The 21651-nt window shown below is 62.5% G+C and overlaps 1 protein-coding gene across 9 annotated transcripts in view; it reads right to left on the bottom strand.

The window, feature by feature from the left end:
- The window catches only part of NFATC1 (nuclear factor of activated T cells 1), a 105333-nt gene that overhangs the window by 59499 nt on the left and 24183 nt on the right, over window positions 1-21651 (bottom strand). For all 9 annotated transcript variants that reach the window (XR_015242683.1, XM_086683281.1, XM_086683284.1 and 6 more), the window contains exons 3-5: window positions 16740-16899; window positions 718-920; window positions 49-221 (exon numbers count right to left, since the gene is read on the bottom strand). Coding sequence is in view for 8 of the 9 variants with exons in the window: in XM_086683281.1 (XP_086539407.1) it covers window positions 49-221; window positions 718-920; window positions 16740-16899 (536 nt within the window). In the remaining variant the exon portion in view is untranslated. The remainder of the gene's footprint in view (window positions 1-48; window positions 222-717; window positions 921-16739; window positions 16900-21651) is intronic.

Genomic DNA, 21651 nt, shown 5'->3' with positions numbered 1-21651 from the left:
GGTCCCAGACGGGAGGGCGTGTGGCACGGGGCCAGCTCCGCTACTCACAGCACTCGATGGGGTTCGAGGCCACTTGCAGGGACAGCGTCCGGCCGTTGGGCTGCGGGATGTGGACCCGGAAGACCAGCCTCACCCTGGTGTTCTTTCTCCCGATGTCTGTCTCCCCTTTGCGCAGCTCGATGTCCGAGTTTCTGAGCTTCAGGATCCCGGCGCAGTCCACGCTGCCGGAAACAAGGGTCAGACCGTCTTTTGGTCCCTGGGGCAAGGCCCAGGGCGCCCCACCCTGCCCTCGAGAGGCCCACCGTCTGCGCGAGACCCTAGGAGCCACGTGCGGGCAGGAGGAGGACGGGAGGCTGTGAACGGACGCCCTACTCCCGCAAGAGGTCAGTCCTCAGTTTACGGGTCAGTCCCTCGGAACTAGCGAGCAGGCCTGACTTTGCCGCTTGGCCCGTGCACCTCGGTGGTGGCCGTGTTCAGGAATGAACGGGCGTCGCGCTCAGGAGGAGAATCAGGCACAAGGGCACGCTGACAGGGGGGGACCGAACCGTCCAAGCGCAAGGCCCACGGCGCCCGGCGCCCTGGAGCAAATCCACCGCCACAAATGTTTGGGGTTTGCCCAGGTGTTAAGCCGAGGGCAGAGATGCAGAGGAGGGAAGGGCACGCAGGCCACACCCCCGAGCCGGCCCCCAGCACCCCAGCCCCGCGGGCGCAGCTCACATGGCTCTCATGTTGTTCTCCGGCAGCAGCGGGATCTCCAGGACTTTGGTGTTGGACAGGATGGCCTCGTGACTGGTGGTGGACACGGTCTTGCCCGTGATCCGATGCACCTGGTAGAAGGCGTGGGGTCTCAGCAGGCGGTCGTCAGCGGTCCCGATGAACAGCTGTAGCGTGAGCGGCTCGTTCTCCAAGTAGCCGTGTAGCTGGCGACAGAACAAGGTCCCCCGTCAAGCACCCTGCACGCAGACTGCTCAGAACCGGTTAGATTTTTATAAGCAAAGGCTGATTCAAACGGAAACTGTGCAACAGGTGCTCGGTGCTAAGTCGTTCCGCGCCCCCGCCCTCTCCGCTCCGTGACAGACGATGGGAACGCCGGGTGCTGAGTGCTAAGTCGTTCCACGCCCCCGCCCCCTCCGCTCCGTGACAGACGATGGGAACGCCGGGTGCTGAGTGCTAAGTCGTTCCACGCCCCCGCCCCCTCCGCTCCGTGACAGACGATGGGAACGCCGGGTGCTGAGTGCTAAGCCGTTCCGCGCCCCCGCCCCCTCCGCTCTGTGACAGACGATGGGAATGCTGGGTGCTGAGTGCTAAGTCGCTCCCGCATGCCGGCACCCTCCTCCCTGGCAGCTTGTGAGCACCATCTACACTCCGCCCAGCATCTGTTGTAAGGACCGTGTGTGGCTGGTGCCACCGGACACCCGGGGCGAGGCCTTTCCCGAGGAATTCAGGCCCCACAGCCTGCAGGCTGGGGTCCTGCTTCTTGAACAACCTGTCCCGACTGCACATTATCGTCCGTGGACGCGAGTGACCGGTGCACGGAAATGCCACCGGTCCTTCCAAATGTGCAGGGGGCCCGGGGCCGCCGGTTCTCCGAGAAGCTCCCGGAAGGACAGACACACGTCCTCGCCGTCCCGCCCACAGGGCACGACGTGAGAGCCGCACGCCCGGTGAGTGTGCCAGAGCACCTGGTCAGGGCAGACAAGGCGCATACGGAGGGGGTGTGGGCAGGGCGGGCCTGAGGGCACCCGCGGCACTGCCCAGGCTCCACCTCTGCCCCATGACGCGTCCACCATGAGGTCACCTCACCCACCCCGAGGACCTGCCCAGCAGCACAGGCCCTGATGACAGGGACAGAAGAGGTGCCCTCAGGGACCAGGCACAGGCAGCGAACACCGACCAACAGATGGAGAGTGTCCCTGGGAGTGTCCCCGGGCGTCCAGAGGGGGACGGGGCGTCCAGAGGGGGGAGGGGGTGTCCAGAGGGGATGGGATGTCCACAGGGGAATGGGATGTCCAGAGGGGTGTCCAGAGGGGGGATGGGATGTCCACAGGGGAACGGGATGTCCAGAGGGGGAGGGGGCGTCCAGCGGGGAATGGGGTGTCCAGAGGGAGACAGAGCTTCCACAGGGGACGGGGCGTCCAGCAGGGAAGGAGGCCTTCAGAACCTCCCGCAGTCCCCATGCTGGCTCCGGCCGACCATGTGTGCGTCTTTCACGTTGGTCTTCGCGGCTCTCCGGGCACAGCCGCAGCCCCTGGGGCGATGCAGGCGGCTGCCTGTTGTAATTTTCACGGACTCTTCGGTGGACCCGGCGCTGGCCAGCAAGGCAGCATCGGACGATCAAAGGCCCTGGGCTAAGGGCTCGCTCCTGTCTGCACCCGTCACCGCCCTGCCTGGCATCGGGGGCACCCGCGCGTGGTGCACACCCGTCAGCTGCCACGAGAAGATAGAGAGGCCGCTTCCCCGGCTTCGGGCAGCGGTCTGAGCAAAGGCTTCACGGGCTGGAGGCCGCAGGTGTCCCTGTGCAAAGTGGATCGTCCTCCACGCGGGCTGACGGGCCGTGCCACCCCTGGGACGCCCAACGGCTTGGGAACGAGCAGACGGCCGAGCGCCAGACGTGCTGCTGTCCGTCAGGAGCAGGTCAACAGCCCCACCCAGGGCGTCGCGAGACCTGTTCTAGGGACGCGGACGCCGTCACCCTCAACGGACCCGGGATCTCCAACACAAGCACTCGGAACGTCAAATTTAAGATTAAAAGCGGGATCCAACCCTGTGCATCTGTTAACCCTGAGGAGCAAACAGTAGTTGAAATCAGCAGTGAACCATCGACCGGAACCACGCTGATAGAAGACTCGTTAAGTGACTGTCACTGCACTTAATTACAGCACGGCGCTTGCAAGCTCGGGGTTCTCGGAAGAGGGTCCTCCAACGAGGATGGCTCGGGAGGTGCACGCGCCCCCCCGCCAGCATGCTGAGGGCCAGGAGGAAGGAGACCGCGTGGTCAAGGCCACCAGCGCGTGGAGGGCCAGGCTGCCCCGTCCACGTGACGTCACAACTTCCGTGTGAGAGACGCTGGCCACCCCCCGTGGGACGTCCTGAAGACAGAGGCGCTCGGTGCAGGAGGGTGTGCCCAGACACACAGTCACGTGCCCACGCACACACGCACACACTCGCACCAGGGCTCTCCCACATACTCTGGAGCGCTGTGCTTGGCTGGGAAGGTTCGTTGCCGGCCGGCGGCAGGGACACATGCATCCTTTTCTGCCTCGACAGGGTCCCACGCGTCTGTGGACGTGGTCATCACCAAAGCAGCTTTTTCATGTAAAATCATCGCGCTTCCGTCCCGATCCACAGGTGCCTGATGCCCACAGACTAAACACGCGTCTGACAGGCGTGTGCACGCAGACAGGGAGCATGGCTGAGCCGAGCGGGGAACGTGAGCCCGGGCCTCCGCGGAGGGACGCGAGATGCCACGGCCGTGTGGTGGGCGCGTGGGCAGAGAGGCTGAGGGGCGCCTGCCCTGCCCTGCCCGTCTGCTCGCCGGGGCCTCGCTGCAGCCGCGCACGGAGAACCCGCACACGACTCCTTTCAAGGCCGTTCCTGCTGATGCGGCTTAATCCCGCAGAGACGCCTCTCCTCTCTGAACTGAAGAGCTCTTCCTGTGTGCACGCACGAGCGTCCCCAGAGGAGCGCCGTTGGGTCGGGACGGCAGCAGCCGTGGCCACCGAAGTTCTCGCCTCCTTGTGGGGAGGGCGCCTTTGGGCCTCGGCCGATTTCGTGAGCTTTAATGAGAAACCCCTACTCCGTGCTGGACTCGAATCTATGTTTTTGTAACAGAAAACATAAAAGTAACATCAGAGGCTGATTAAGGGGCAAATTTTGCCCCTCGGTGTTCCGTTCTGTGACATCTAACGCAGCAAGACCTAATGAGTCTTTGGCCGAAACGGTCTCTCGTGCAGCTGAGGCGGGTCGGTGGCGTGCGGAGGGCCCGGTGGCACTCAGGCAGTTTGGAAATGACAGGTTAGAGCCCCCCCGGGACCCACGCTGGCACTGCTGATTGCACGCGGGCGCAGCGGACTGTGGGTATAACTTCCCCTTTTAAAAACATGCTACTTCAGTGAAAATGGGAATACTTAAGGTTTAGCTTGGGAGATAAACATCTATTATTTAAAACACGAAGATCATTTTAAGAAAGTAATTTAAATACTTCACGTGCTCCGCTGCGTGGGTTTTCTGCCTCCGGCACATTTTAGTATCTGTAAAACGCTATTTATAAAATTACCTGTCATAACAATGGCCTCTCTTTGCTTCAACTAAACTAAACAAAATGCATTATTCCGTTTTCAAGGTATGAGAGCCGCTAAGTTTTCTACACGTGCGTGTTTGTTTTTAGGTCCTGTGCTACCTCAGCACTTGTGGGGCAGTGACAGGCGGGTGACAAGTGGGGCAAGTCCTCTCGCGCTGCCACTCGCGCTTGGGCAGGTGGGGGCCAAGCCAGCCGCTCGCGCAGAACCATCCGTCCGAAGGGAAATTTACGTCCACCTGGGTGTTAGATCCGAATCTTCACACGACGCCCCAAAGAGGAGCCTTGCGGAGAGGGAGACCCGGCCCCCAAACGGGATTCACTTGTTACCCCACGCTTCTGGCCACCATGCTACCCTGTGAGCCCGCGGGGCGTGAGCGCGGCTGTCACACCGGATCCCGAACCCTCACGGCCTGCGCCCGTGCTGCTCCCCCCCCCCCCCCACAAGGGTGTCCTACATACATCCACACAAATTCCTGCCAAATAACGGGAAGGAAAATCCCACGTGTCTGCTCGCCGGCACCATCACTGGACACGGGAGGGGACGGCGCTATACCGACCACGGCGGGGCCTGGGGATGGGCCGTCACGCCAACTCACATCTGCGACCACCACGGCACACAAATGGCCGGTGCCGTCAGACGCCGACCCCCCACTCCCGGAGGCCGCGTTAAGGGGAGCGGGAAACGAGAAAACCACGAATGAGAACGGAACCACTGCGTAACACGTGGGGCCGAGGTTGGCGGAAGCCCCGACTGAGCACACGTGACGGGTCCACACAGGCCTGTTCTCTCCCAGCAGCCGGCCCCACCTCTCTCGGCCAGGCCGGCAGAGCTATCTCTGAGCTGTGCCTCTGCTGAAAAGTTAAGTGTGCGAGGGGCCGCAGCCTCCCTGCCTCACCATGATGCCTGGGATAAAGCCGCCAGATAAAGACAGTAGGGACCTCAAGAGGCTGGCGGTGTCATGCGTGCACGAGTATACACACGCAGAAGCACGTGTCTCGCAAGACGGTGTGAGCATGTGCAGACGCGTGTTTGTGGGGAGGCATGAGCAGGTGTGCCGGGTGTGGGTAGAGAGGGTGGCTGTCCCGTGGAGAAGCGGGTGGGGCAGGACGAGGTGACGGCCCAGGTGCAGGCCCCACCCTCCCTCACAGCCCCCAAACACCTGCAGGAAATCCAGGCAGACTTCCCGCAGGCAACGCCACAAGTCATTTTCAACAGCTTTACTGAGACAACGTTTTCCACGGCATAAAATTGACCCGTTTTAACCACGTAATGTAAGACTTGTAGTCTCTCCTGGAAAAAAGCTCAGGGACACGAGGAAAGCAGTTAAAACAGGCTGTTTTCTGATGTTGTTAACATCGGCACCACACTGCCTTCTCGGGAAGGGCCAAGTGAGACTCGGTTACCATGAGGACCGTGTACCGCACCGGGTCTCTCGGAGCCGCTGCCCGCAGTGGCCCTGAGCGGGGGGGGGCACACGGCACCTCGTCGCCGCGAGGCCCAGCTTCTCGGAGGGCAGAAACGCCTGAGGTCGTGGGGTCAGATGTCCGTCACCTGTGGCTGTGTCCACACGCTCTTGGGTCCATCTGTCCCTGTCTGCAGGGGACCAGGGAAGTGATTAGCAGGTGTGACCAGCCAGGCAGGGCCAGGAGTGGCTGCACCGTGTGTCCCAGACGCGGGCCCTCCCTTCTCTCCGAAGACTGGAAAGTGCCGGCCCCTTGGCTGGCCGCAGCGAGGTCCAGAAGGACCTAGAGTCACAGACAAAAGTGGGTCCTGGCACACATCCGAGGGAGACAGAAGACAGAGGATTGTGGTTCTCACCGGAAAATCAATTATGTGTGAGTCTAACGTCTTCACAAAAGCAGCTGTGCCATCAGAGGGGGACAGAGGATGGAACGGAGGGGGGGCGCTCAGGCAGGAGCAGAACCTCTGACAGACCACGGCAGCCCGCCCAGCTGTCCCCGGGCCCCAGGGCCCCCCGGGGGCTTTGGTCCCCGTCTGTCTCTGTCCCCTTTCCTCGCCGCCATGCCCAGGGTGACCGTGCCGGAGGACCTGGCTGCGGGGTCTGGGGTGGGTGTGGGGTGTGGCCAGCAGACTCCATGGGAGGCAGGAGATGGGACACCAGCGAATGGTGCCACGTGAGGCTGCGCACACCGTCCTGGGGCCACATCTGAAGAACCGGTAATCGGAGCAAAGAGCATCCACGGCGGGGAACGTGGCTCAGAGGCCCGTGGACAGAGCTGTGAGCGGCTCCGGGCTCTGCAGCCTTGCGTCTTCCCAGCACCTTCCCCGGGTGCCCGGTGCACCTCCAGATCTGGGCACGGACCCACGCGACGTGGGCTCCAGTCTGGAGGTAACGGACCACGGACCTGGTGATGGACGCCCCAAACCCTGTGCGACGGAAGGGGAGCTGGGGGGGGCCCACTCCCTCCACACACACACACGCGCGTGCGCGCATGTGCACACACATGAAGTACGCATGGGCTCACACACGTGCACACACTCGGGCACATCCACCTGTGCGTGCACGCAGGCCTGTGAGCATACACACGTGTGCATGCGTGTGTCTGCGTGTGCACTACACCCAGCAAACCTTCTGGGTTTACACCGCACAGTGTTACGTAAGTTCTCGGAATTCCTCCCGCGAGGGACTCCCTTGACTCGCACGAGGTTTGCCGCGTAAGCCAGATCTAGAGGTGCTCGCCGCCAGCCCACGAAGCCCTCCAGCCGTGGTTTTCAAAGCTGACAGTCACACACGGTTCTAGCAACAAAACGGCTCTGAGGGGCTGCACGAAGTTCCTTTCAAGAAAAAGCTCATTTCTAGGGTTCCCCACGTTGGGTGTATGGAATTTTTCTATCTTTCTGAAAAAGCGCAAAATAAACAAGCCAAGGGCTGTGGTTAACGAGTCCATCGTCTAAGTATTCAGGACACACGACACCCAGAGACCGTGCCTGCCCAGGACCACTGGCCACCGCTCACGGGCGGCACGGGGACAGTCGCTGCCTCTGTGGCTCATACTCACTTCCGTTAATGGGACGGTTACATTTTACAACAGATTTTAAATTTTTCAAGGCCTTGAATGTCCAACTGTTCACTCAAAACCCCCTACACTTTACTTCACGTCAGCGTGGGTGTACATCTGGGATGAGACGTGGATGAAATTGCTCGGCTGTCCCTCTCCCGGGGCCTGGGGCGCTCACTGGACGCGCACACAGGGCGAAGGCAGGGTCTGGAACACCTGCCAGCACATCCCGTCCCACCAGTGAGGTGCTGCATGGGGCAGGCGCCGGGCAGGGCTGGAGTCACGAGTCTCCCGGCTACCCCGCTGCATCCCAGGGTCGGGACGTGGTCTCCAGGAGGGAGGGGCTTTGAGAGGAAAAGGTGGGCAGCGTCCTGTGGCTCCGCAGTTGTGAGGCCTTAGCTGACTCGGTTTCCAGACTTGACTGTAAGAAACAGGTCCCGTCTTCACTCGGGACTTGGCCTCAAGGCTGCCCAGCCTGCGAAGCTACCTGACGCACGACCCCGGGGGCTTCAAGAGCAGCTGTGCACTGTTCTCGGGCCCTGGCAAAGCTAGCCTGTCGTTCGAGGGGGTCAGGGGCGCCAGGCACACGTCCGCCTCTCGCCACGGGGCTCATCTTCTTCCCCATCGAGACCTCAGACCTGCCCCCACTGATGACGGGGGAGAAGGGCTCACACACGTGGGTCCGACGAGGTCAGCGCAGGGGCTCACCTGGCACCAGGACCCCCGCCAGTCCGCAGGCACGGTTGGTGCGTGTCCCTAATTCAAGGACACGTCCAGACGCCAAGAGAGATAAGGTCCTAGTCCGCAGGCCGTGTTTCCCGGGACGCCACTTGCCGGCATGCCGTCACCGTGAGCCTTCCTTCCGAGTGGTTCCCATCCAGCAAGTGACAGAGGAGGAGCTTCCGGCCAAGGGCAGGGAGACGCGCAGAATCCCCGGGGCTTTGTACGGCTACAGGGCACAGTGGTTGTGTGTGAGCGCTGAGTGGAACACACGGTCTCCAGGCTGGTTCCGGCTGAGCCGAGCACGGGCGGGCAGAGGCCAGAGGGAGGGAAGGGAGGCTTGGGCGGCAGCTCTGTGGCCGTGTGGGCACCTGCCGCCCACTAGCCCACCACACACAGGCGCGTCGTCCCTCACGGGAGCAGGGCAGCCGAGGCCCCCGAGCCCCGACCCCTGCGGGCTGACCCTACAGATGGGACGGCTCTGAAGTGACCCAGAGACGTCACCCACGGAGCCGGCGGGCGGGATTCACACAGACACACGTGGAAACATCCAGAAAAGAGAAATTACATTACTTCTGGATCAAAGAACGTTTTGCACGGAAACACTACATTTAGTGTTTCTAATTAAAAACATGCTGAGGAGACCCAACTTTCTGCTGAGGGAAAAATGATCTAGAAACAGAGCGCGTAAGAGCCTCAGAAACCATTTGTAAATGTTAAACTACAGCAGCAAACATAACTTCAGTGACTCCAGAACCCAGAGCACCCCCAGGAACCTGGCCATGGTGGAGAAAACTTCTGGAAACGTCCGTCTTCAAAGAAAGGCCCATCCAGCGGTGTGGTAGGTGTGGCGTCTACACAGGCACGGGCTCCCATGAACTCACGGACCTGCCCACTGGTGGCCTGCCCCTGGAGGAGAGGGTGTCTGGGACCCCCTCAGGACCTCCCGGCCCCACGGGGTGGCCCCCGCCCCCCGCCCCCCACAGAGGCCACTCACCCCCCGGCCAGGCCCTCGGTGTTTGCCGTCAGTGACCCAAAGGACAGCGAGGGCAGGGCCCCAGCACATCGGCTGATGGAGGTGCTGCACAGCCTGCTGCCCGCAGCCCTCCTCCCTGCACCCAGTGCTGCTGAGGGGACACCGCCCGCGAGGCCGGTCAGGGAGCGATTGCGGGTCCCACCTTGGCGCTCTCAGGCCGCAGCTGGGCCGAGCGTCATCTGTGCTGACGCGGAGCAGAGCCCAGTGTTCTCCCGGAGCAGGGAGAGGGACTGGGTGCAGCCCGGCTTGGCGGGACCGCGGCTGCCAGCCCGGGACACGCGACCGATGCTCAGGGACAGTCACGGAACAGCAGCTCAGGAAGGAAGCGTTCTCCAGTCCACAGACTGCTCTCAAACACGGGACAGACTTTAAAACCACAGGGCAACAGACAAAAACCCAAGCATCTGGACGGTCGGTCACTGGCCACCCGCCTCCTTGGCGTGCAGGAGCACTGAGTCCTGAGCTACCTGCGGCCCGCAACGGGGGTCTACACTGTAGGTCTCAGCACGTCCGCCTCTCCCTGTGTCGCCCTGCACTGGTGGGGCCCCTGGGGGACAACACCCGGGGTAGAGCCTGGCTCACAGGCCGAAGACCAGCCCCGCCAGGCACCACAGGCCAAGGGCCAGCCAGTGGGAACGAAGCCGGACCTCAGAGCACACGGAGCAGGGACCCCCTGCCAGGCGCAGCCCCACCCGCGGGCACCAGGCGCCTGTCACTTGGCCGCCATGGGGAGGCACAGCTGGGATGTGGATTTCCCAATTTTGACATGTTTATTAAAGATGATAATTTCTTGGGGCATCCGGGTGGCTCAGTCAGTTAAGCATCGGACTTGATTTGCGCCCAGGTCATGATCTCACGGTTCGTGAGTTCAAGCCCTGATCAGGCTCTGTGCTGACAGTGTGAAGCCTGCTTGGGATCCTCTCTTCCCCCCCCCCTCTCTGCCCCTCCTCTGCTCGCCCTCTCTCTCTCTTACTCTCTCTCTCAAAATAAACTTTTTATAATTCTTCACCATTGTCTCCAGTTAAATTGCCTGGCGCCCCCCCCATCACACCCTCCCCCCCCATCACGCATGCGCCTGATGTCACGTTTCTGAGGCACAGGCACGCATCTCTACGTGGAAGAGTCCTGCACGCTGCTCTGCCCTCAGAGGGCCTTTCAGAAAACCGCCTGAGAACACTCTTTTACAGTTTCCACAGCCTGTAACAAGAAAGCTCAAGTGCTGAATCAAGATTTCTGGCGGCTTCCACTACAACGCTACTCACGGACTTTATTCCCAGAGGGATGTCTGGGCGGCACGGAAACCAAAACCACGCTTCCATCAGCTTGGTGGAACCACCAAACTCAAACGGGCGTCCAGGAGCCCGCCTGAGTCCGTCTGCCTTCTCTGCACACCAGCAGGTGGCAACAATATTCCAAGGACCCCCCCCCCCCAAACTGAGATGACAACAGACTGGCCACCTGAATGGCACTACTACAGTGACACAAGGCACTGGGGCACCTCTCTCCACGGTCCCAGCGGACGTCTCTGGCTTTCTTAAGAGGGACGAGCCCTCGTCGTCATAAAAGCTGGTAACACATTTCAGGGTGCTGGGCAGGTACAACCATCGTGGACCCACCTGTGTTGGGGGCCAGATGGCCCCTCTGCCTGACCAGGACAGGGTGGCACCTACAGAATTGTGTGTACTCAGCAGACCACCTGCCTGGACGCCCCCCTGGGCATGCTGCAAGGGTATGGGCGGCCCCAGGAACGTGAGTCCACACCCCCTCCAAGTCGGCCAGACTGGACTGCGGGGCCAGCTGACATCGGGTTGGGGTCAGAACTGCATTTGAATCCCCACTGCGTGAGGGCTCCGTGGGAGGGGCTGTTCCGTGGATGCCGACGCTCCCGCCCAGCCAGGCCTATGAAAGTTTGTCATCAAGTACTAGTTTATTCCGGTAACATCTATTTCTCTGCCTTTTGTGGAAATCCTGGCTTTCCAGGTTAGCAGCCCTGTCTGGACAGAAGTGACACCTGCCGTGACAAGCCAGGTAGGAGACGACGGGGTGCACGTCTGGGTGAAAGACCGTGCCGTGGGCCCGGGCAAGCCTCTCTCCACCCGCCCGCTCACGCCCACGTTTCTCACACCACAGCCCTGCAGCCCCACCATTCAGGCGGGTGAGACAACAGCAGCGAGACTTTGCCAGCCCAGCCTCCAGGACGGGAGAACGCGGGCTCTTCCCCAGTGTGTCTGTCCCTGGGCTGCAGGCCTCAGAGGCCTCACATTACAGGGACACTTGCCACGCACTTGCTGGGGCACAGCTCAGCCCCGATGCACCCGGGGCAGCCTGCCTGAGCCTGAGGCCAGGGTGGTCCCCGGGTCCCTCGAGACCCCCGCCCTCGGCTCCAGGGCCGATTCCGGCATCACCGGGCAGGACTGATGCCAGCCACCGGTCACCAACCACCCATCACCGACCGGGAGCCTGGAACCGACAACACCAAATACAAGTCTAAAGTGCCGTTTACGACCTCGCGAGACTTCCCAAGGCTTCTCGTCTCAGTGACCTATTAATTATTCACGCAGACCCGGCCTCCTGTGTGGTGGGCTAGATGCTATCAGACAGTTATTTCGGGAGCTTGGTAAACAGAGCTCAATTCTTTGACCCCTGGCTCAGAGGTCAGCGATGTCCCCCAGGTTGCTGTTCCCAGGGCAGCTGGGAACAGACAGGTTCTCTGCAGACGGGCCACCGGGCACAGCACAGGGCAGGGAGAGCAGGCCGCGGGGTCACACAGGAAACAGAACAGAAAACCAGGGTCAGCAAACCCGTTTGGCCGGGAGCCCAGTCTGAAGGAGGGACCCTCAGGGCAGAATCCTCTGGGTTCTCAGAGGCAACACTGGAAGAGGGCCAGCCTTCCTGCGCCCCCTGGGAAGGCAAGTCTCACGCAGGCCCTTCCGACGCCTCCCACCTTGCCCAGGACTCGGGGGCCTCGCTCTGCCGGACCCTCTGACGGCCACACGCCGGCCTCCCAGGGCCGGGACTACAGCCGGGGCAAGGCTGGCCCAGGAGGCCACGGGTACTAACGTGGGCGCTCGGGAGACACGGACGCCGGCAGAGCCCACGTGACTGCTGAAGTCCCTTCCCACCCTCCAGTCCCGGCCCGTGCCTGGGAAGGAGGCAGCTCCCGGAGGCAGGTGCACCGGGCGGCTCCTTCCTACAGTCAGGGACACGGCTGACCCGGAGCAGGTCCTGCCCCGGGGCACGGCTGGGTGTCCCGTTCTGCACAGGGGCTGCGATTTGACGCACAGACTTGGAAACGCGGCAGAGCCTGGTTGTCAGCGGCTGGCACGGGGACGTCATGTTGCCATCCGGCTTCCCCAGGAACCGCCCCTGCGCGGCCTGGTGGCAAGGGCGGGCACCCGGCTTCCGAAAAGGGAGGAGCGGGCGTGGCGCTGGGGCCCCGTGTCAGGATGCGCTAAAATGACTCCCCACAGGATAAAACCTGTGGTTAGCAGGCTTTCGCGGCACCTGAGAGGGTTTTCTATTTTCACGTGTTTTGTAATTACGCACTAACGCTATTTTCACCCAGTGTGCGGGCCACCGACTGAAAAAGAGAGCAAACCCTCCAAACCCCTTCTTTTTAACTGCTCACCTCATACGTGCACGGACGGGAATTCACTTTGCCACGGATCCATCAGAAAAGCCTCAGTCGCTCATCTCTCACCCGCGAGAGACCCTCTCAGCACCTGACGGTTTCTGCTAGGCACCATTTTCTTGCCGTATTTCCCCCGTGAGGCTGGGGCGGGGGGGCGTTCGGCCCGTTCAAACCCACAACCCACTCTTGCATCTAATCTGAAACAATCGTTCAGATGTTGTAAATGCCACTTCAAGTTCTGTAATCCTCGCCGTAACATCCACACTGGAGACTGGAGGCGGGGGTCCCGCGAGGGGCGACGGGCACAGGCGGACGGACGCAAAGCACCCGGAGACCCGGGCTGTGCTGCCCGCCCTCCCCGACCCCCAGGACAGTGGCCGCCGGCCGCGGACCATCCTCAATCACGCGCGCCAAGTCCCGGGCGTCGCACGTCCATGCGGAAGGCGCTAACGTCCGCACGCGGCTGTCCCCACTGCAGGAGCCGCTCCCCTTGCTGGTTTACTTTCAAGAAATGGGGGTGTTTTGCTGCCGGATTCTCTCTTCTCCGTGAGCTGCTCCGCGGCCTTTCCTGTCCACAGCAGTGCACTTTTGTTCGGTGAAAACGGCTGCGGGAAAGGGAGTCCAATGTCTGTAGTCACAGAGCCGGCCTGATGCCCGCGTCCCCCGACCTCAGCCCGCCGTGAAGGCGGGACGGAGAACGCCCAGCTGGCCGCGGTGTGTGCGTCCCGCAGCCAAGCAGGCAAGCACTAGTCAGCATGAAGCGCAGGGCCACAGGCAGAGTCCCCGCAAACTCCAGCTGCTGTCGTCTGGGCGGACGGCCTTTCTCTCTGGGGCTCCTTCCCTGGCAGGCCTTCTGTTTATCGGAACGGAATAAAGTAAAAGCGTGCCGTGCCCTGCCAGGCACCCTCCGGCTGGCCTCCTTCCCCCAGTGACCGGTCGGGGCTCCTGATTTCGTGGTGGGGGCCAAGAATTCCCCATCCACCGCCTGGAGCTCTGGGCAGGAGAGCAAGCCTGACCCCACACGGGCGCCCGAGAGTCACAGCGACGGGCCCGGGCAGGAGGGCCGAAGCTTGTCAGGAACGGAGTCCACCGACGTCACATAGCGGCCACGCTCTGTGGCCACACATCCTCCCTGAGTAGAAGGGTGATGCCTTCGGGCGGTGGACACTACCTGTCCCCGTCACAGTTACCAAGGTGCCCCCGGAACACCAGTGACAAACGCTCCAGCTCTAAAGCCAAATGAATCTTCTTCCCGTCCAGCGTTTTCAGTTGGGAGGCCAGCACCCGCAGTCACCCCTGACACGTGGGCAGGAGACCCCAGCACGGCCTGGTGGTGTGTGGCGCCTCTTCCTGGGGAGCGCGGGGCTCCCTGATGCCCAGGCGCCTCAAGGCACGTCCTCTGCTCTTCCCGTGTCCGGCGTGAGGATCCCCAAGATGTGGGAAGGGACAGACCGCACACAGCCCGCTCCACATAAGGGAGCCGAGGGGACCAGACCTTGGGCCCACCCAGGAACTCCACAATCCATGGTCTGTGTGGGCCACAGAACCTGCATTTCTAGCGACTCCCAGGTCAGGGCCCTCATGTTGAGAACCTCTGTCCTTCAGAAAGAAGGAAGTCTTCAAACCAAACACTGAAACCACTGAAAATACCCAAGCCAAAAGCAGCATCACGTGAATGGAATTCACTTAAATAGTGGCCAAGGGGACCTTTTGTTGGCTCTTAATGATTTGCTGTTAGAGACGCCCTGGATGGACACGGGGCGGCTGAGGTCTCCCCAGGCCACCGCTCCAGGGACAGCGAGGTCTGGGCAAGAGGTACGGCCCGGGGCTGCGGGCACCTTCTCTTCATCACCCCCACCTGAGCGGGCGGGACGGGGCGGGTGCGAAGTCTCTGCAGAGCCCCGTAAAGAGCGCCCTGGCTTTGCTGACACTTTACAGACTTTTACAGAAGAGCTCCTCAAAAATAAAACATTTTGATTCCGAGGTTATATTTAATTCACTCTCTGTTTACCCTCAACAAAGGAGTAACAGCCAGGGTCACGGCTCCTAAGAGGCACAGAAGATGGCCCACCGCGCACACTGCCCACGGGTGCCATCAGGGAAGCAAGGCCGGCCCTCGGGCTCATCTTCCTCTTAACGTCTCATCTGAATCAAACGTGTCAGCCTAGGAAGACGTGGGGAGAGCAGGCGTCCGACTGGACGCGGCATCAGCAAGGCTCTTGCCACCCACACGACCTACACGCCACAGGGGGTGGCCGCCAAGCGTGGACCTGCCGGCAACAGCAGCGGGTGGGCCCCCCGCCCCCCCGCCAGGGGCCAGGGGCCAGGCCCATGCGGAAGAACCCCAGCCCCCACCCAGGGCCAGGCCCACACGGGCGACCCCCGGCCCCCACCTGAGGGACGACCCCCGGCCCCCACCCGAGGCCAGGCCCACGCGGACACAGATGACCCCTGGCCCCCACCCGAGGCCAGACCCACACGAGTGACCCCCGGCCCCCGCCCGAGGGATGACCCCCGGCCCCCACCCGAGGCCAGACCCACAGGGACGACCCCTGGCCCCACCCGAGGCCAGGCCCACGCGGACACAGACGACCCCTGGCCCCCACTCGAGGCCAGACCCACAGGGACGACCCCCGGCCCCCACCCGAGGCCAGACCCACAGGGACGACCCCCGGCCCCCACCCGAGGCCAGACCCACACGGGCGACCCCCGGCCCCCACCCAAGGCCAGACCCACACGGACAACCCCCGGCCCCCGCCAGGGGCCAGACCCACAGGGACGACCCCCGGCCCCCACCCGAGGCCAGGCCCACAGGACGACCCCCGGCCCCCACCCAGGGCCAGACCCACACAGACGACCCCCGGCCCCCACCCAGGGCCAGACCCACACGGACGACCCCCGGCCCCCACCCGAGGCCAGACCCACACGGGCGACCCCCGGCCCCCACCCGAGGCCAGGCCCACAGGGACGACCCCTGGCCCCCACCCGAGGCCAGGCCCACAGGACGACCCCCGGCCCCCACCCAGGGCCAGACCCACAGGGACGACCTCTGGCCCCGCCCGAGGCCAGGCCCACACGGGCGACCCCCGGCCCCCACCCGAGGGACGACCCCCGGCCCCCACCCGAGGCCAGACCCACAGGGACGACCCCTGGCCCCCATCTGAGGCCAGGCCCACACGGGCGACCCCCGGCCCCCACCCAGGGCCAGACCCACAGGGACGACCCCCGGCCCCCACCCGAGGCCAGACCCACAGGGACGACCTCTGGCCCCGCCCGAGGCCAGGCCCACGCGGACACAGATGACCCCTGGCCCCCACCCGAGGCCAGACCCACACGGGCGACCCCGGCCCCCACCCGAGGGACGACCCCCGGCCCCCACCCGAGGCCAGACCCACAAAGACGACCCCCGGCCCCCACCCGAGGCCAGACCCACAGGGACGACCCCCGGCCCCCACCCGAGGCCAGACCCACATGGACAACCCCCGGCCCCCGCCAGGGGCCAGACACACAGGGACGACCCCCGGCCCCCGCCCGAGGCCAGGCCCACAGGACGACCCCCGGCCCCCACCCAGGGCCAGACCCACACAGACGACCCCCGGCCCCCACCCGAGGCCAGATCCACACGGGCGACCCCCGGCCCCCACCCAAGGCCAGACCCACAGGGACGACCCCTGGCTCCCGTCTGAGGCCAGGCCCACAGGACAACCCCCGGCCCCCGTCTGAGGCCAGGCCCACAGGACGACCCCCGGCCCTAGAGATCCCTGGGAATCCCTGAAAGTAATCCCACGTGCACACAGTCTTAGCTGCTTACAGCTGGGTTTAAGCTACGGAGCCGAGAGCCACGTGGTTGTCCACGGCCAGCCACTGTCTTACGAAGGAGGAAAGCAGGACTCTACACTCTCAGCTGAAGGGGCCAGGGCAGAACAATTACGTTTTAAGAGAAAAAGAGAAGCGCAGATAGAAGCACCACGAGCGGCGGACCAGGTGCCCCATCGGGCTCCCGGCGCGTCCTGCGGCCAGCAGACCAGTACCTGCACGCTGGGGTGTCCTCCGGCCGACGCCTTCACAGCCCCGCGGCTCCCCTCCGTCTCGTAGTGGGCTCTGTGGTGGGGCTTGGGCTGCACCTCGATCCGCAGCTCGTAGGGCCCCGAGCGCGAGGGCACCTGCCAGTCCAGGGCGGGGAGGGACGGGCTGCGGGAGAACACACAGGGCGTTAGATGGCGACGCCACGCGCCTCCTCGCACGCACACCGTGGCAGCGCTCCGCCACGTCCGACGTCCGACGTTCCCGTCGGGCAGGGGAACCACCCCATGAGGCCAACGGTCGTGTGACCGGGACGCACGCCACAGGCTGTCGGGTCTCGAGACGAGGTTCTGGACAAGATGCAGACGTCGCGCACGACCTCAAAACAGTTCCCTCCCGTCGGGATAGGGCTTTTTAAATGATTTATCCTTCGTAACAGGACGGGTTCCGGAACTAACCGAAGATCCTTTCAAAGTCACCGAGGTACGAGCCTGACCGCAGGAACGGGAGCACACGGCCCCGCTCGCCGGCCGTCCAGGGCTCGCCGGCCCCCCTTCTAACTAGCTCGCGGCGACCGCACCCCAGCCCCCTCGACCCAGGGGCCCACGCAGGACAAACGAGACGGCCTGCTCGCTGAGGGCGCAGACCCAGGAGAAGAGAGGGAAACTGGGGGTGTCACACGAGGTTAAATGTGTGCGCTGGCAAGGGCAAGCATGTGCACCTGCCAGATCCCATCCTAAGAGCCATGGAACCACGCTGTCTCCTCGTGGCACAGAGGTTTGCTTTAACAGCCCCGTTTCGTAGCTGCAGAGCTGGCGACCTTTGCAAAGGAGGCAATTTCCCCTTTGAAACCAGGTCCCGCTCTCCCGACTGACGAAGTATATGCCTCAGGGCCCCGCCCCTTAGGAAGCTAACGCGCAGCCCTGAGCAGCTTTGGGCCACCTGTGCTGGCCGTTGTGTCCCCCCCACAGGACCGGGGTCTGGTCCACCGGCCACCGAGCTCCAACCACAGCCCGCTTCTGGGGGCCCTGTCTCCCCTTCACGCCCCTGTCTGCTGTGTGCACGTCCACTCCATTGTAACGAGATGCTGAGACAAAACCTGAGGCCCAGGGTCTCTCACTGTGTAGACAAACCTCACGGATCTCTAGAGAAACCGATCCAGCAACTTGACCAGTTAAGAGTGGGGTAAAGACACGTGTGTGCAGGGAATCTGCCCAGGACTAAAACGGGCCAAAGTTGGCGTGAAATGCCAGTGTCGCTTCTAAAGGGCTTACACAGCCGTCAAATGAGACTTTTCCTGACGAAGGAAACGCCTTGGTGGCTCAGAGGCATTTCCTAGACGAGGTTATCAGCCGAGCGCCGGCTTCCGGTGACACCGAGGGCGGAAGGAAAGGCCATCTGGGAGGGCTTCTGGGGAGGGGTCGAGGGCGGGAAGGGGGTCGGCGGGTTGCTCCCCCGCCCGGACGGACTCCGCACAGCGCAGCGCGCAGGCAAACACCGCACCCCCGCTGTGGCGAGGGCGACTCCGCTCAGAGTGTCCCACACACCAGCCCCGTGAGACCCTAACCGCTCCACCGACCTAGGTGAACAGAAAGAGAAACAAACTCTGGGGGCCACCTGCCTCCCGGAGGTAAAACCAGAAAGGGGGGGGCAGGAAGGAGGTGGGAGGCACCGCAGCAGGTCCCTGGAGTGTGGGCCTGGGCACAGGCGCTTTCTAATCTCCTGCGTACTTGAACGTGACCGAAGAGTAAATGTGCCCGAACGACCCACCCTGGGTCATCGGCGAGTGTGCCCACAGCGCACGCGTGGCACGCGTGGCACGCATGGACTCACGTGATCACAAAATGCTACGCTACACGCGGTTAAAGTCGCTGAAAATTCCCGGCATGGCGTTGGCAGTGCGACAACAGATGCAAACTCGTCTCCGGCTCAGAGACGGGGCCGAGCCCGGAGAGATATCTGGGGCCCTGGGGCCACAGCTCCGCGGTCCCCACGGGCCGGTCCCCACGCTGCCGCCCGGCCTCGGCCCCAGCTCCTGGGCTTTGCCCGCTGAACGTAGCAGATAACTCCGTACTTCAGACCCATCTTCGAGTTGATCTGATCCTCTCAGTTCAACAAGAAAAAGGTGGCTGAATCCATAAGTAAGATGCACGTGACCTGTCGAGACTACCTGAAGCTCTCTATATGCACGCGCTCAAACATCTCAAAATCCTCCCCAGAAACGATCTCCACAATTGGATGTGTATCTGGGAGTATTCTCATTTAAAAAAGGGTGTATTGGGGCGCCTGGGTGGCGCAGTCGGTTAAGCGTCCGACTTCAGCTAGGTCATGATCTCGCGGTCCGTGAGTTCGAGCCCCGCGTCAGGCTCTGGGCTGATGGCTCAGAGCCTGGAGCCTGTTTCCGATTCTGTGTCTCCCTCTCTCTCTGCCCCTCCCCCGTTCATGCTGTGTCTCTCTCTGTCCCAAAAATAAATAAATGTTGAAAAAAAAAAAACTTAAAAAAGGGTGTATTTTAATAAAGTAAGATACGTAACTGGATACCCTGCCTTTTTTAAATTAAAGACGTTCAGCATTTTGGCATACTGTTAAAAATTGGTTCGATCCCAGTATCCTATTTTGCCATATAAGTAACTGATTGCTACCTCGCTGCTCGGATTCTGGGTTGTTTCCAATTTGTCGCCATCACCAGCGAGGTGAACAGCCAAGTAAGAGGCCTAGGCCACCTTCCTGGTCACATCAAAGGCAGCAAACCCTTGAACCTGTGGATGTGTCTCCAGAAGTCGCCCCGAGACACTCCGGGAGGCCCCTCATCGGCCGGGTCGTGCATGTGACCCCTCTGGAGAACGTGCGCCCATCCTGCCAACACATCCCACCAAAGACCTTGCTGGGGCCTCATGGTCACAGACACACCAAGTGCAAAACAGCCCGTTAGATATTAATAACAAACACTTCAAACCAGCAGCAGTAACCTCTGCAAATCTCAGGAGGGCTCCATATCTGTCTGATTTCTTTTTTTTTAATGTTGATTTATTTTTGAGAGAGAGACAGAGCAGGAGTGGGGGAGGGGCAGAGAGAGAGGGTGACACAGAATCTGAAACAACTCAAGGCTCCGAGCTGGCAGCACAGAGCCCGACGTGGGGCCTGAACCCACAAACCGTGAGACCATGACCTGAGCTGAAGTCGGACGCCCAACCAACTGAGCCCCCAGGAGCCCCATCGTCTGATTTCTCATATGCATTTTTCCGAAGACAACGCGTGCCCCCAACCCCTGGCCTGAAGGCCTGGCGCCCAGCCCAACAGACGGCCTGGTCCTGCCGCGTCCTCCAGATCTGCTCCGGGTTGACGGTCACCGTCCTTAGTACTGTTCACACTCATTTGAAAGTGACACGTAATGATTTCACAATCGCAGGACACAGGTCTTGTCGACTCCGTGTGAAGCACAACCCGGTGAAACGGCACGGGAACACCAGCCCCGTGTAAGGTGTACAGTTGGCCAAAGCTGCTTTTAGCTTGAAGGGCCCGAACTCCTTTCGTCCCCCAAGACCACAGGTCGAGGTTCAGCTGCTGGGCCTGGCGCAGAGGGGACTCTGGGAAATGTGCAACCACGAAGGGGCAGCGTGGACGCCCTCCCTCCCCCGCTCACTCCCTCTCTTCTCTCTCCGACCCTCCCCTGCTCACTCTCTCTCTTCTCTCTGTCCCTCCCCCGCTCATTCCCTCTCTCTCTCTCTCTCTCTCTCTCAAAATAAACTTAAAAAAAACTGGTCGTCCTCGTCTCAGGAGACATAGATCCGAATCACGTGCCCATTACTATCATAACTACCCGAGCTGCTGTCGCATGCGGACCCCCCCCTCTCCCCCCCAGAGCGGCCCTGGGACCCGGGTCAGTGCCAGTCGCCTGGGGGGGGGGCAGGGGCCCCTTCCGCCGGGAGCTCTGCCGTGTGCCAGGGGCCCAGATAGCACTGCCCCATGTGACGGCTTCCCTCGAGCCGTCACAGTCTCCCCGGCGCCCCTTCCGAGCGTGGGCGAGGCCTCCCGTGGGGAGAGGAAGCCTCGCGCTCCCAGTCTGAATCACCCGGTTCTCGCAGCGGCTGCCACCGCCCGTTTCCCACGAGAAACACCTTTCAACTCTCACTAAACCTCAGTCTTCCTCCACGTAGGAAAAGCGTGAAGGGTTCTTTTAAATGCTTGGTTCGCGGCACCTCCAGGCTGTGAGGAGGGAACCGGCCAGGTCCCAGCTGCGTCTGCCTGGCCGGTCCCGGGACCCCGGAGAAGCCCTTCTCACCCGGGGCCGCCAGCTCCACCCCTCACCAGAGTCGCGGGCCGCATGGGCAGAGGCCGGTGTCTCTAGACCCCGCAGGACCTTGTCGACAGCCCCTTCCCTTCAGCGACGTTGCCCAGAAGCACCGTCAGCAGGGCCGTCCGCTGAGCCACACATCTGTGCTTTGTTGCACAACACAGCCTCCTCGTGTCACAGCACCAGTTCCTAACAGGTATTCGGTGACACATGGTGCCCTGACCGCCTCGCACACAAAGCTGGACAGCGACGTGGCTTCTGCGGGGCCCTCCAGCGTTTCTGTGCAGGGGACCCGACGAGCCAGAGGCCCAGCCGCCGGGAAAACCGCTGAGGCCCGGGGGGGGGGGGGGTGCTGTTTGCACTGGAACTCAAAACCAAGGTGACCTTGATGACACCGCACTGCTCCTGCCAAGGCCCGGGGCGCACAGAAGTCTCCAAGCCTCAGCGCGGCTCACACGACAGTCAGCCACCCGGCCGGCGCTCTGGGAGACCCATGGCTGACGGGGCCACGGTAGGGCTCAGGCCAGACCTCCAAAGCCCCGAGACTCTGGATGGAAATCACCTCGTCAGTGACCACTGACGCCAGAGAGGGACACCGGACGTCTGCCTCCCGAGGGGCGTGCACT

Source organism: Puma concolor, chromosome D3 (genome assembly GCF_028749965.1).
Source record: "Puma concolor isolate L17-30 chromosome D3, mPumCon1.1.hap2, whole genome shotgun sequence".
NCBI classification, from domain to species: Eukaryota; Metazoa; Chordata; class Mammalia; order Carnivora; family Felidae; genus Puma; species Puma concolor.
Note: the sequence above shows the minus strand (reverse complement) of the source record. Positions and strands in the feature narration are given on the sequence as shown.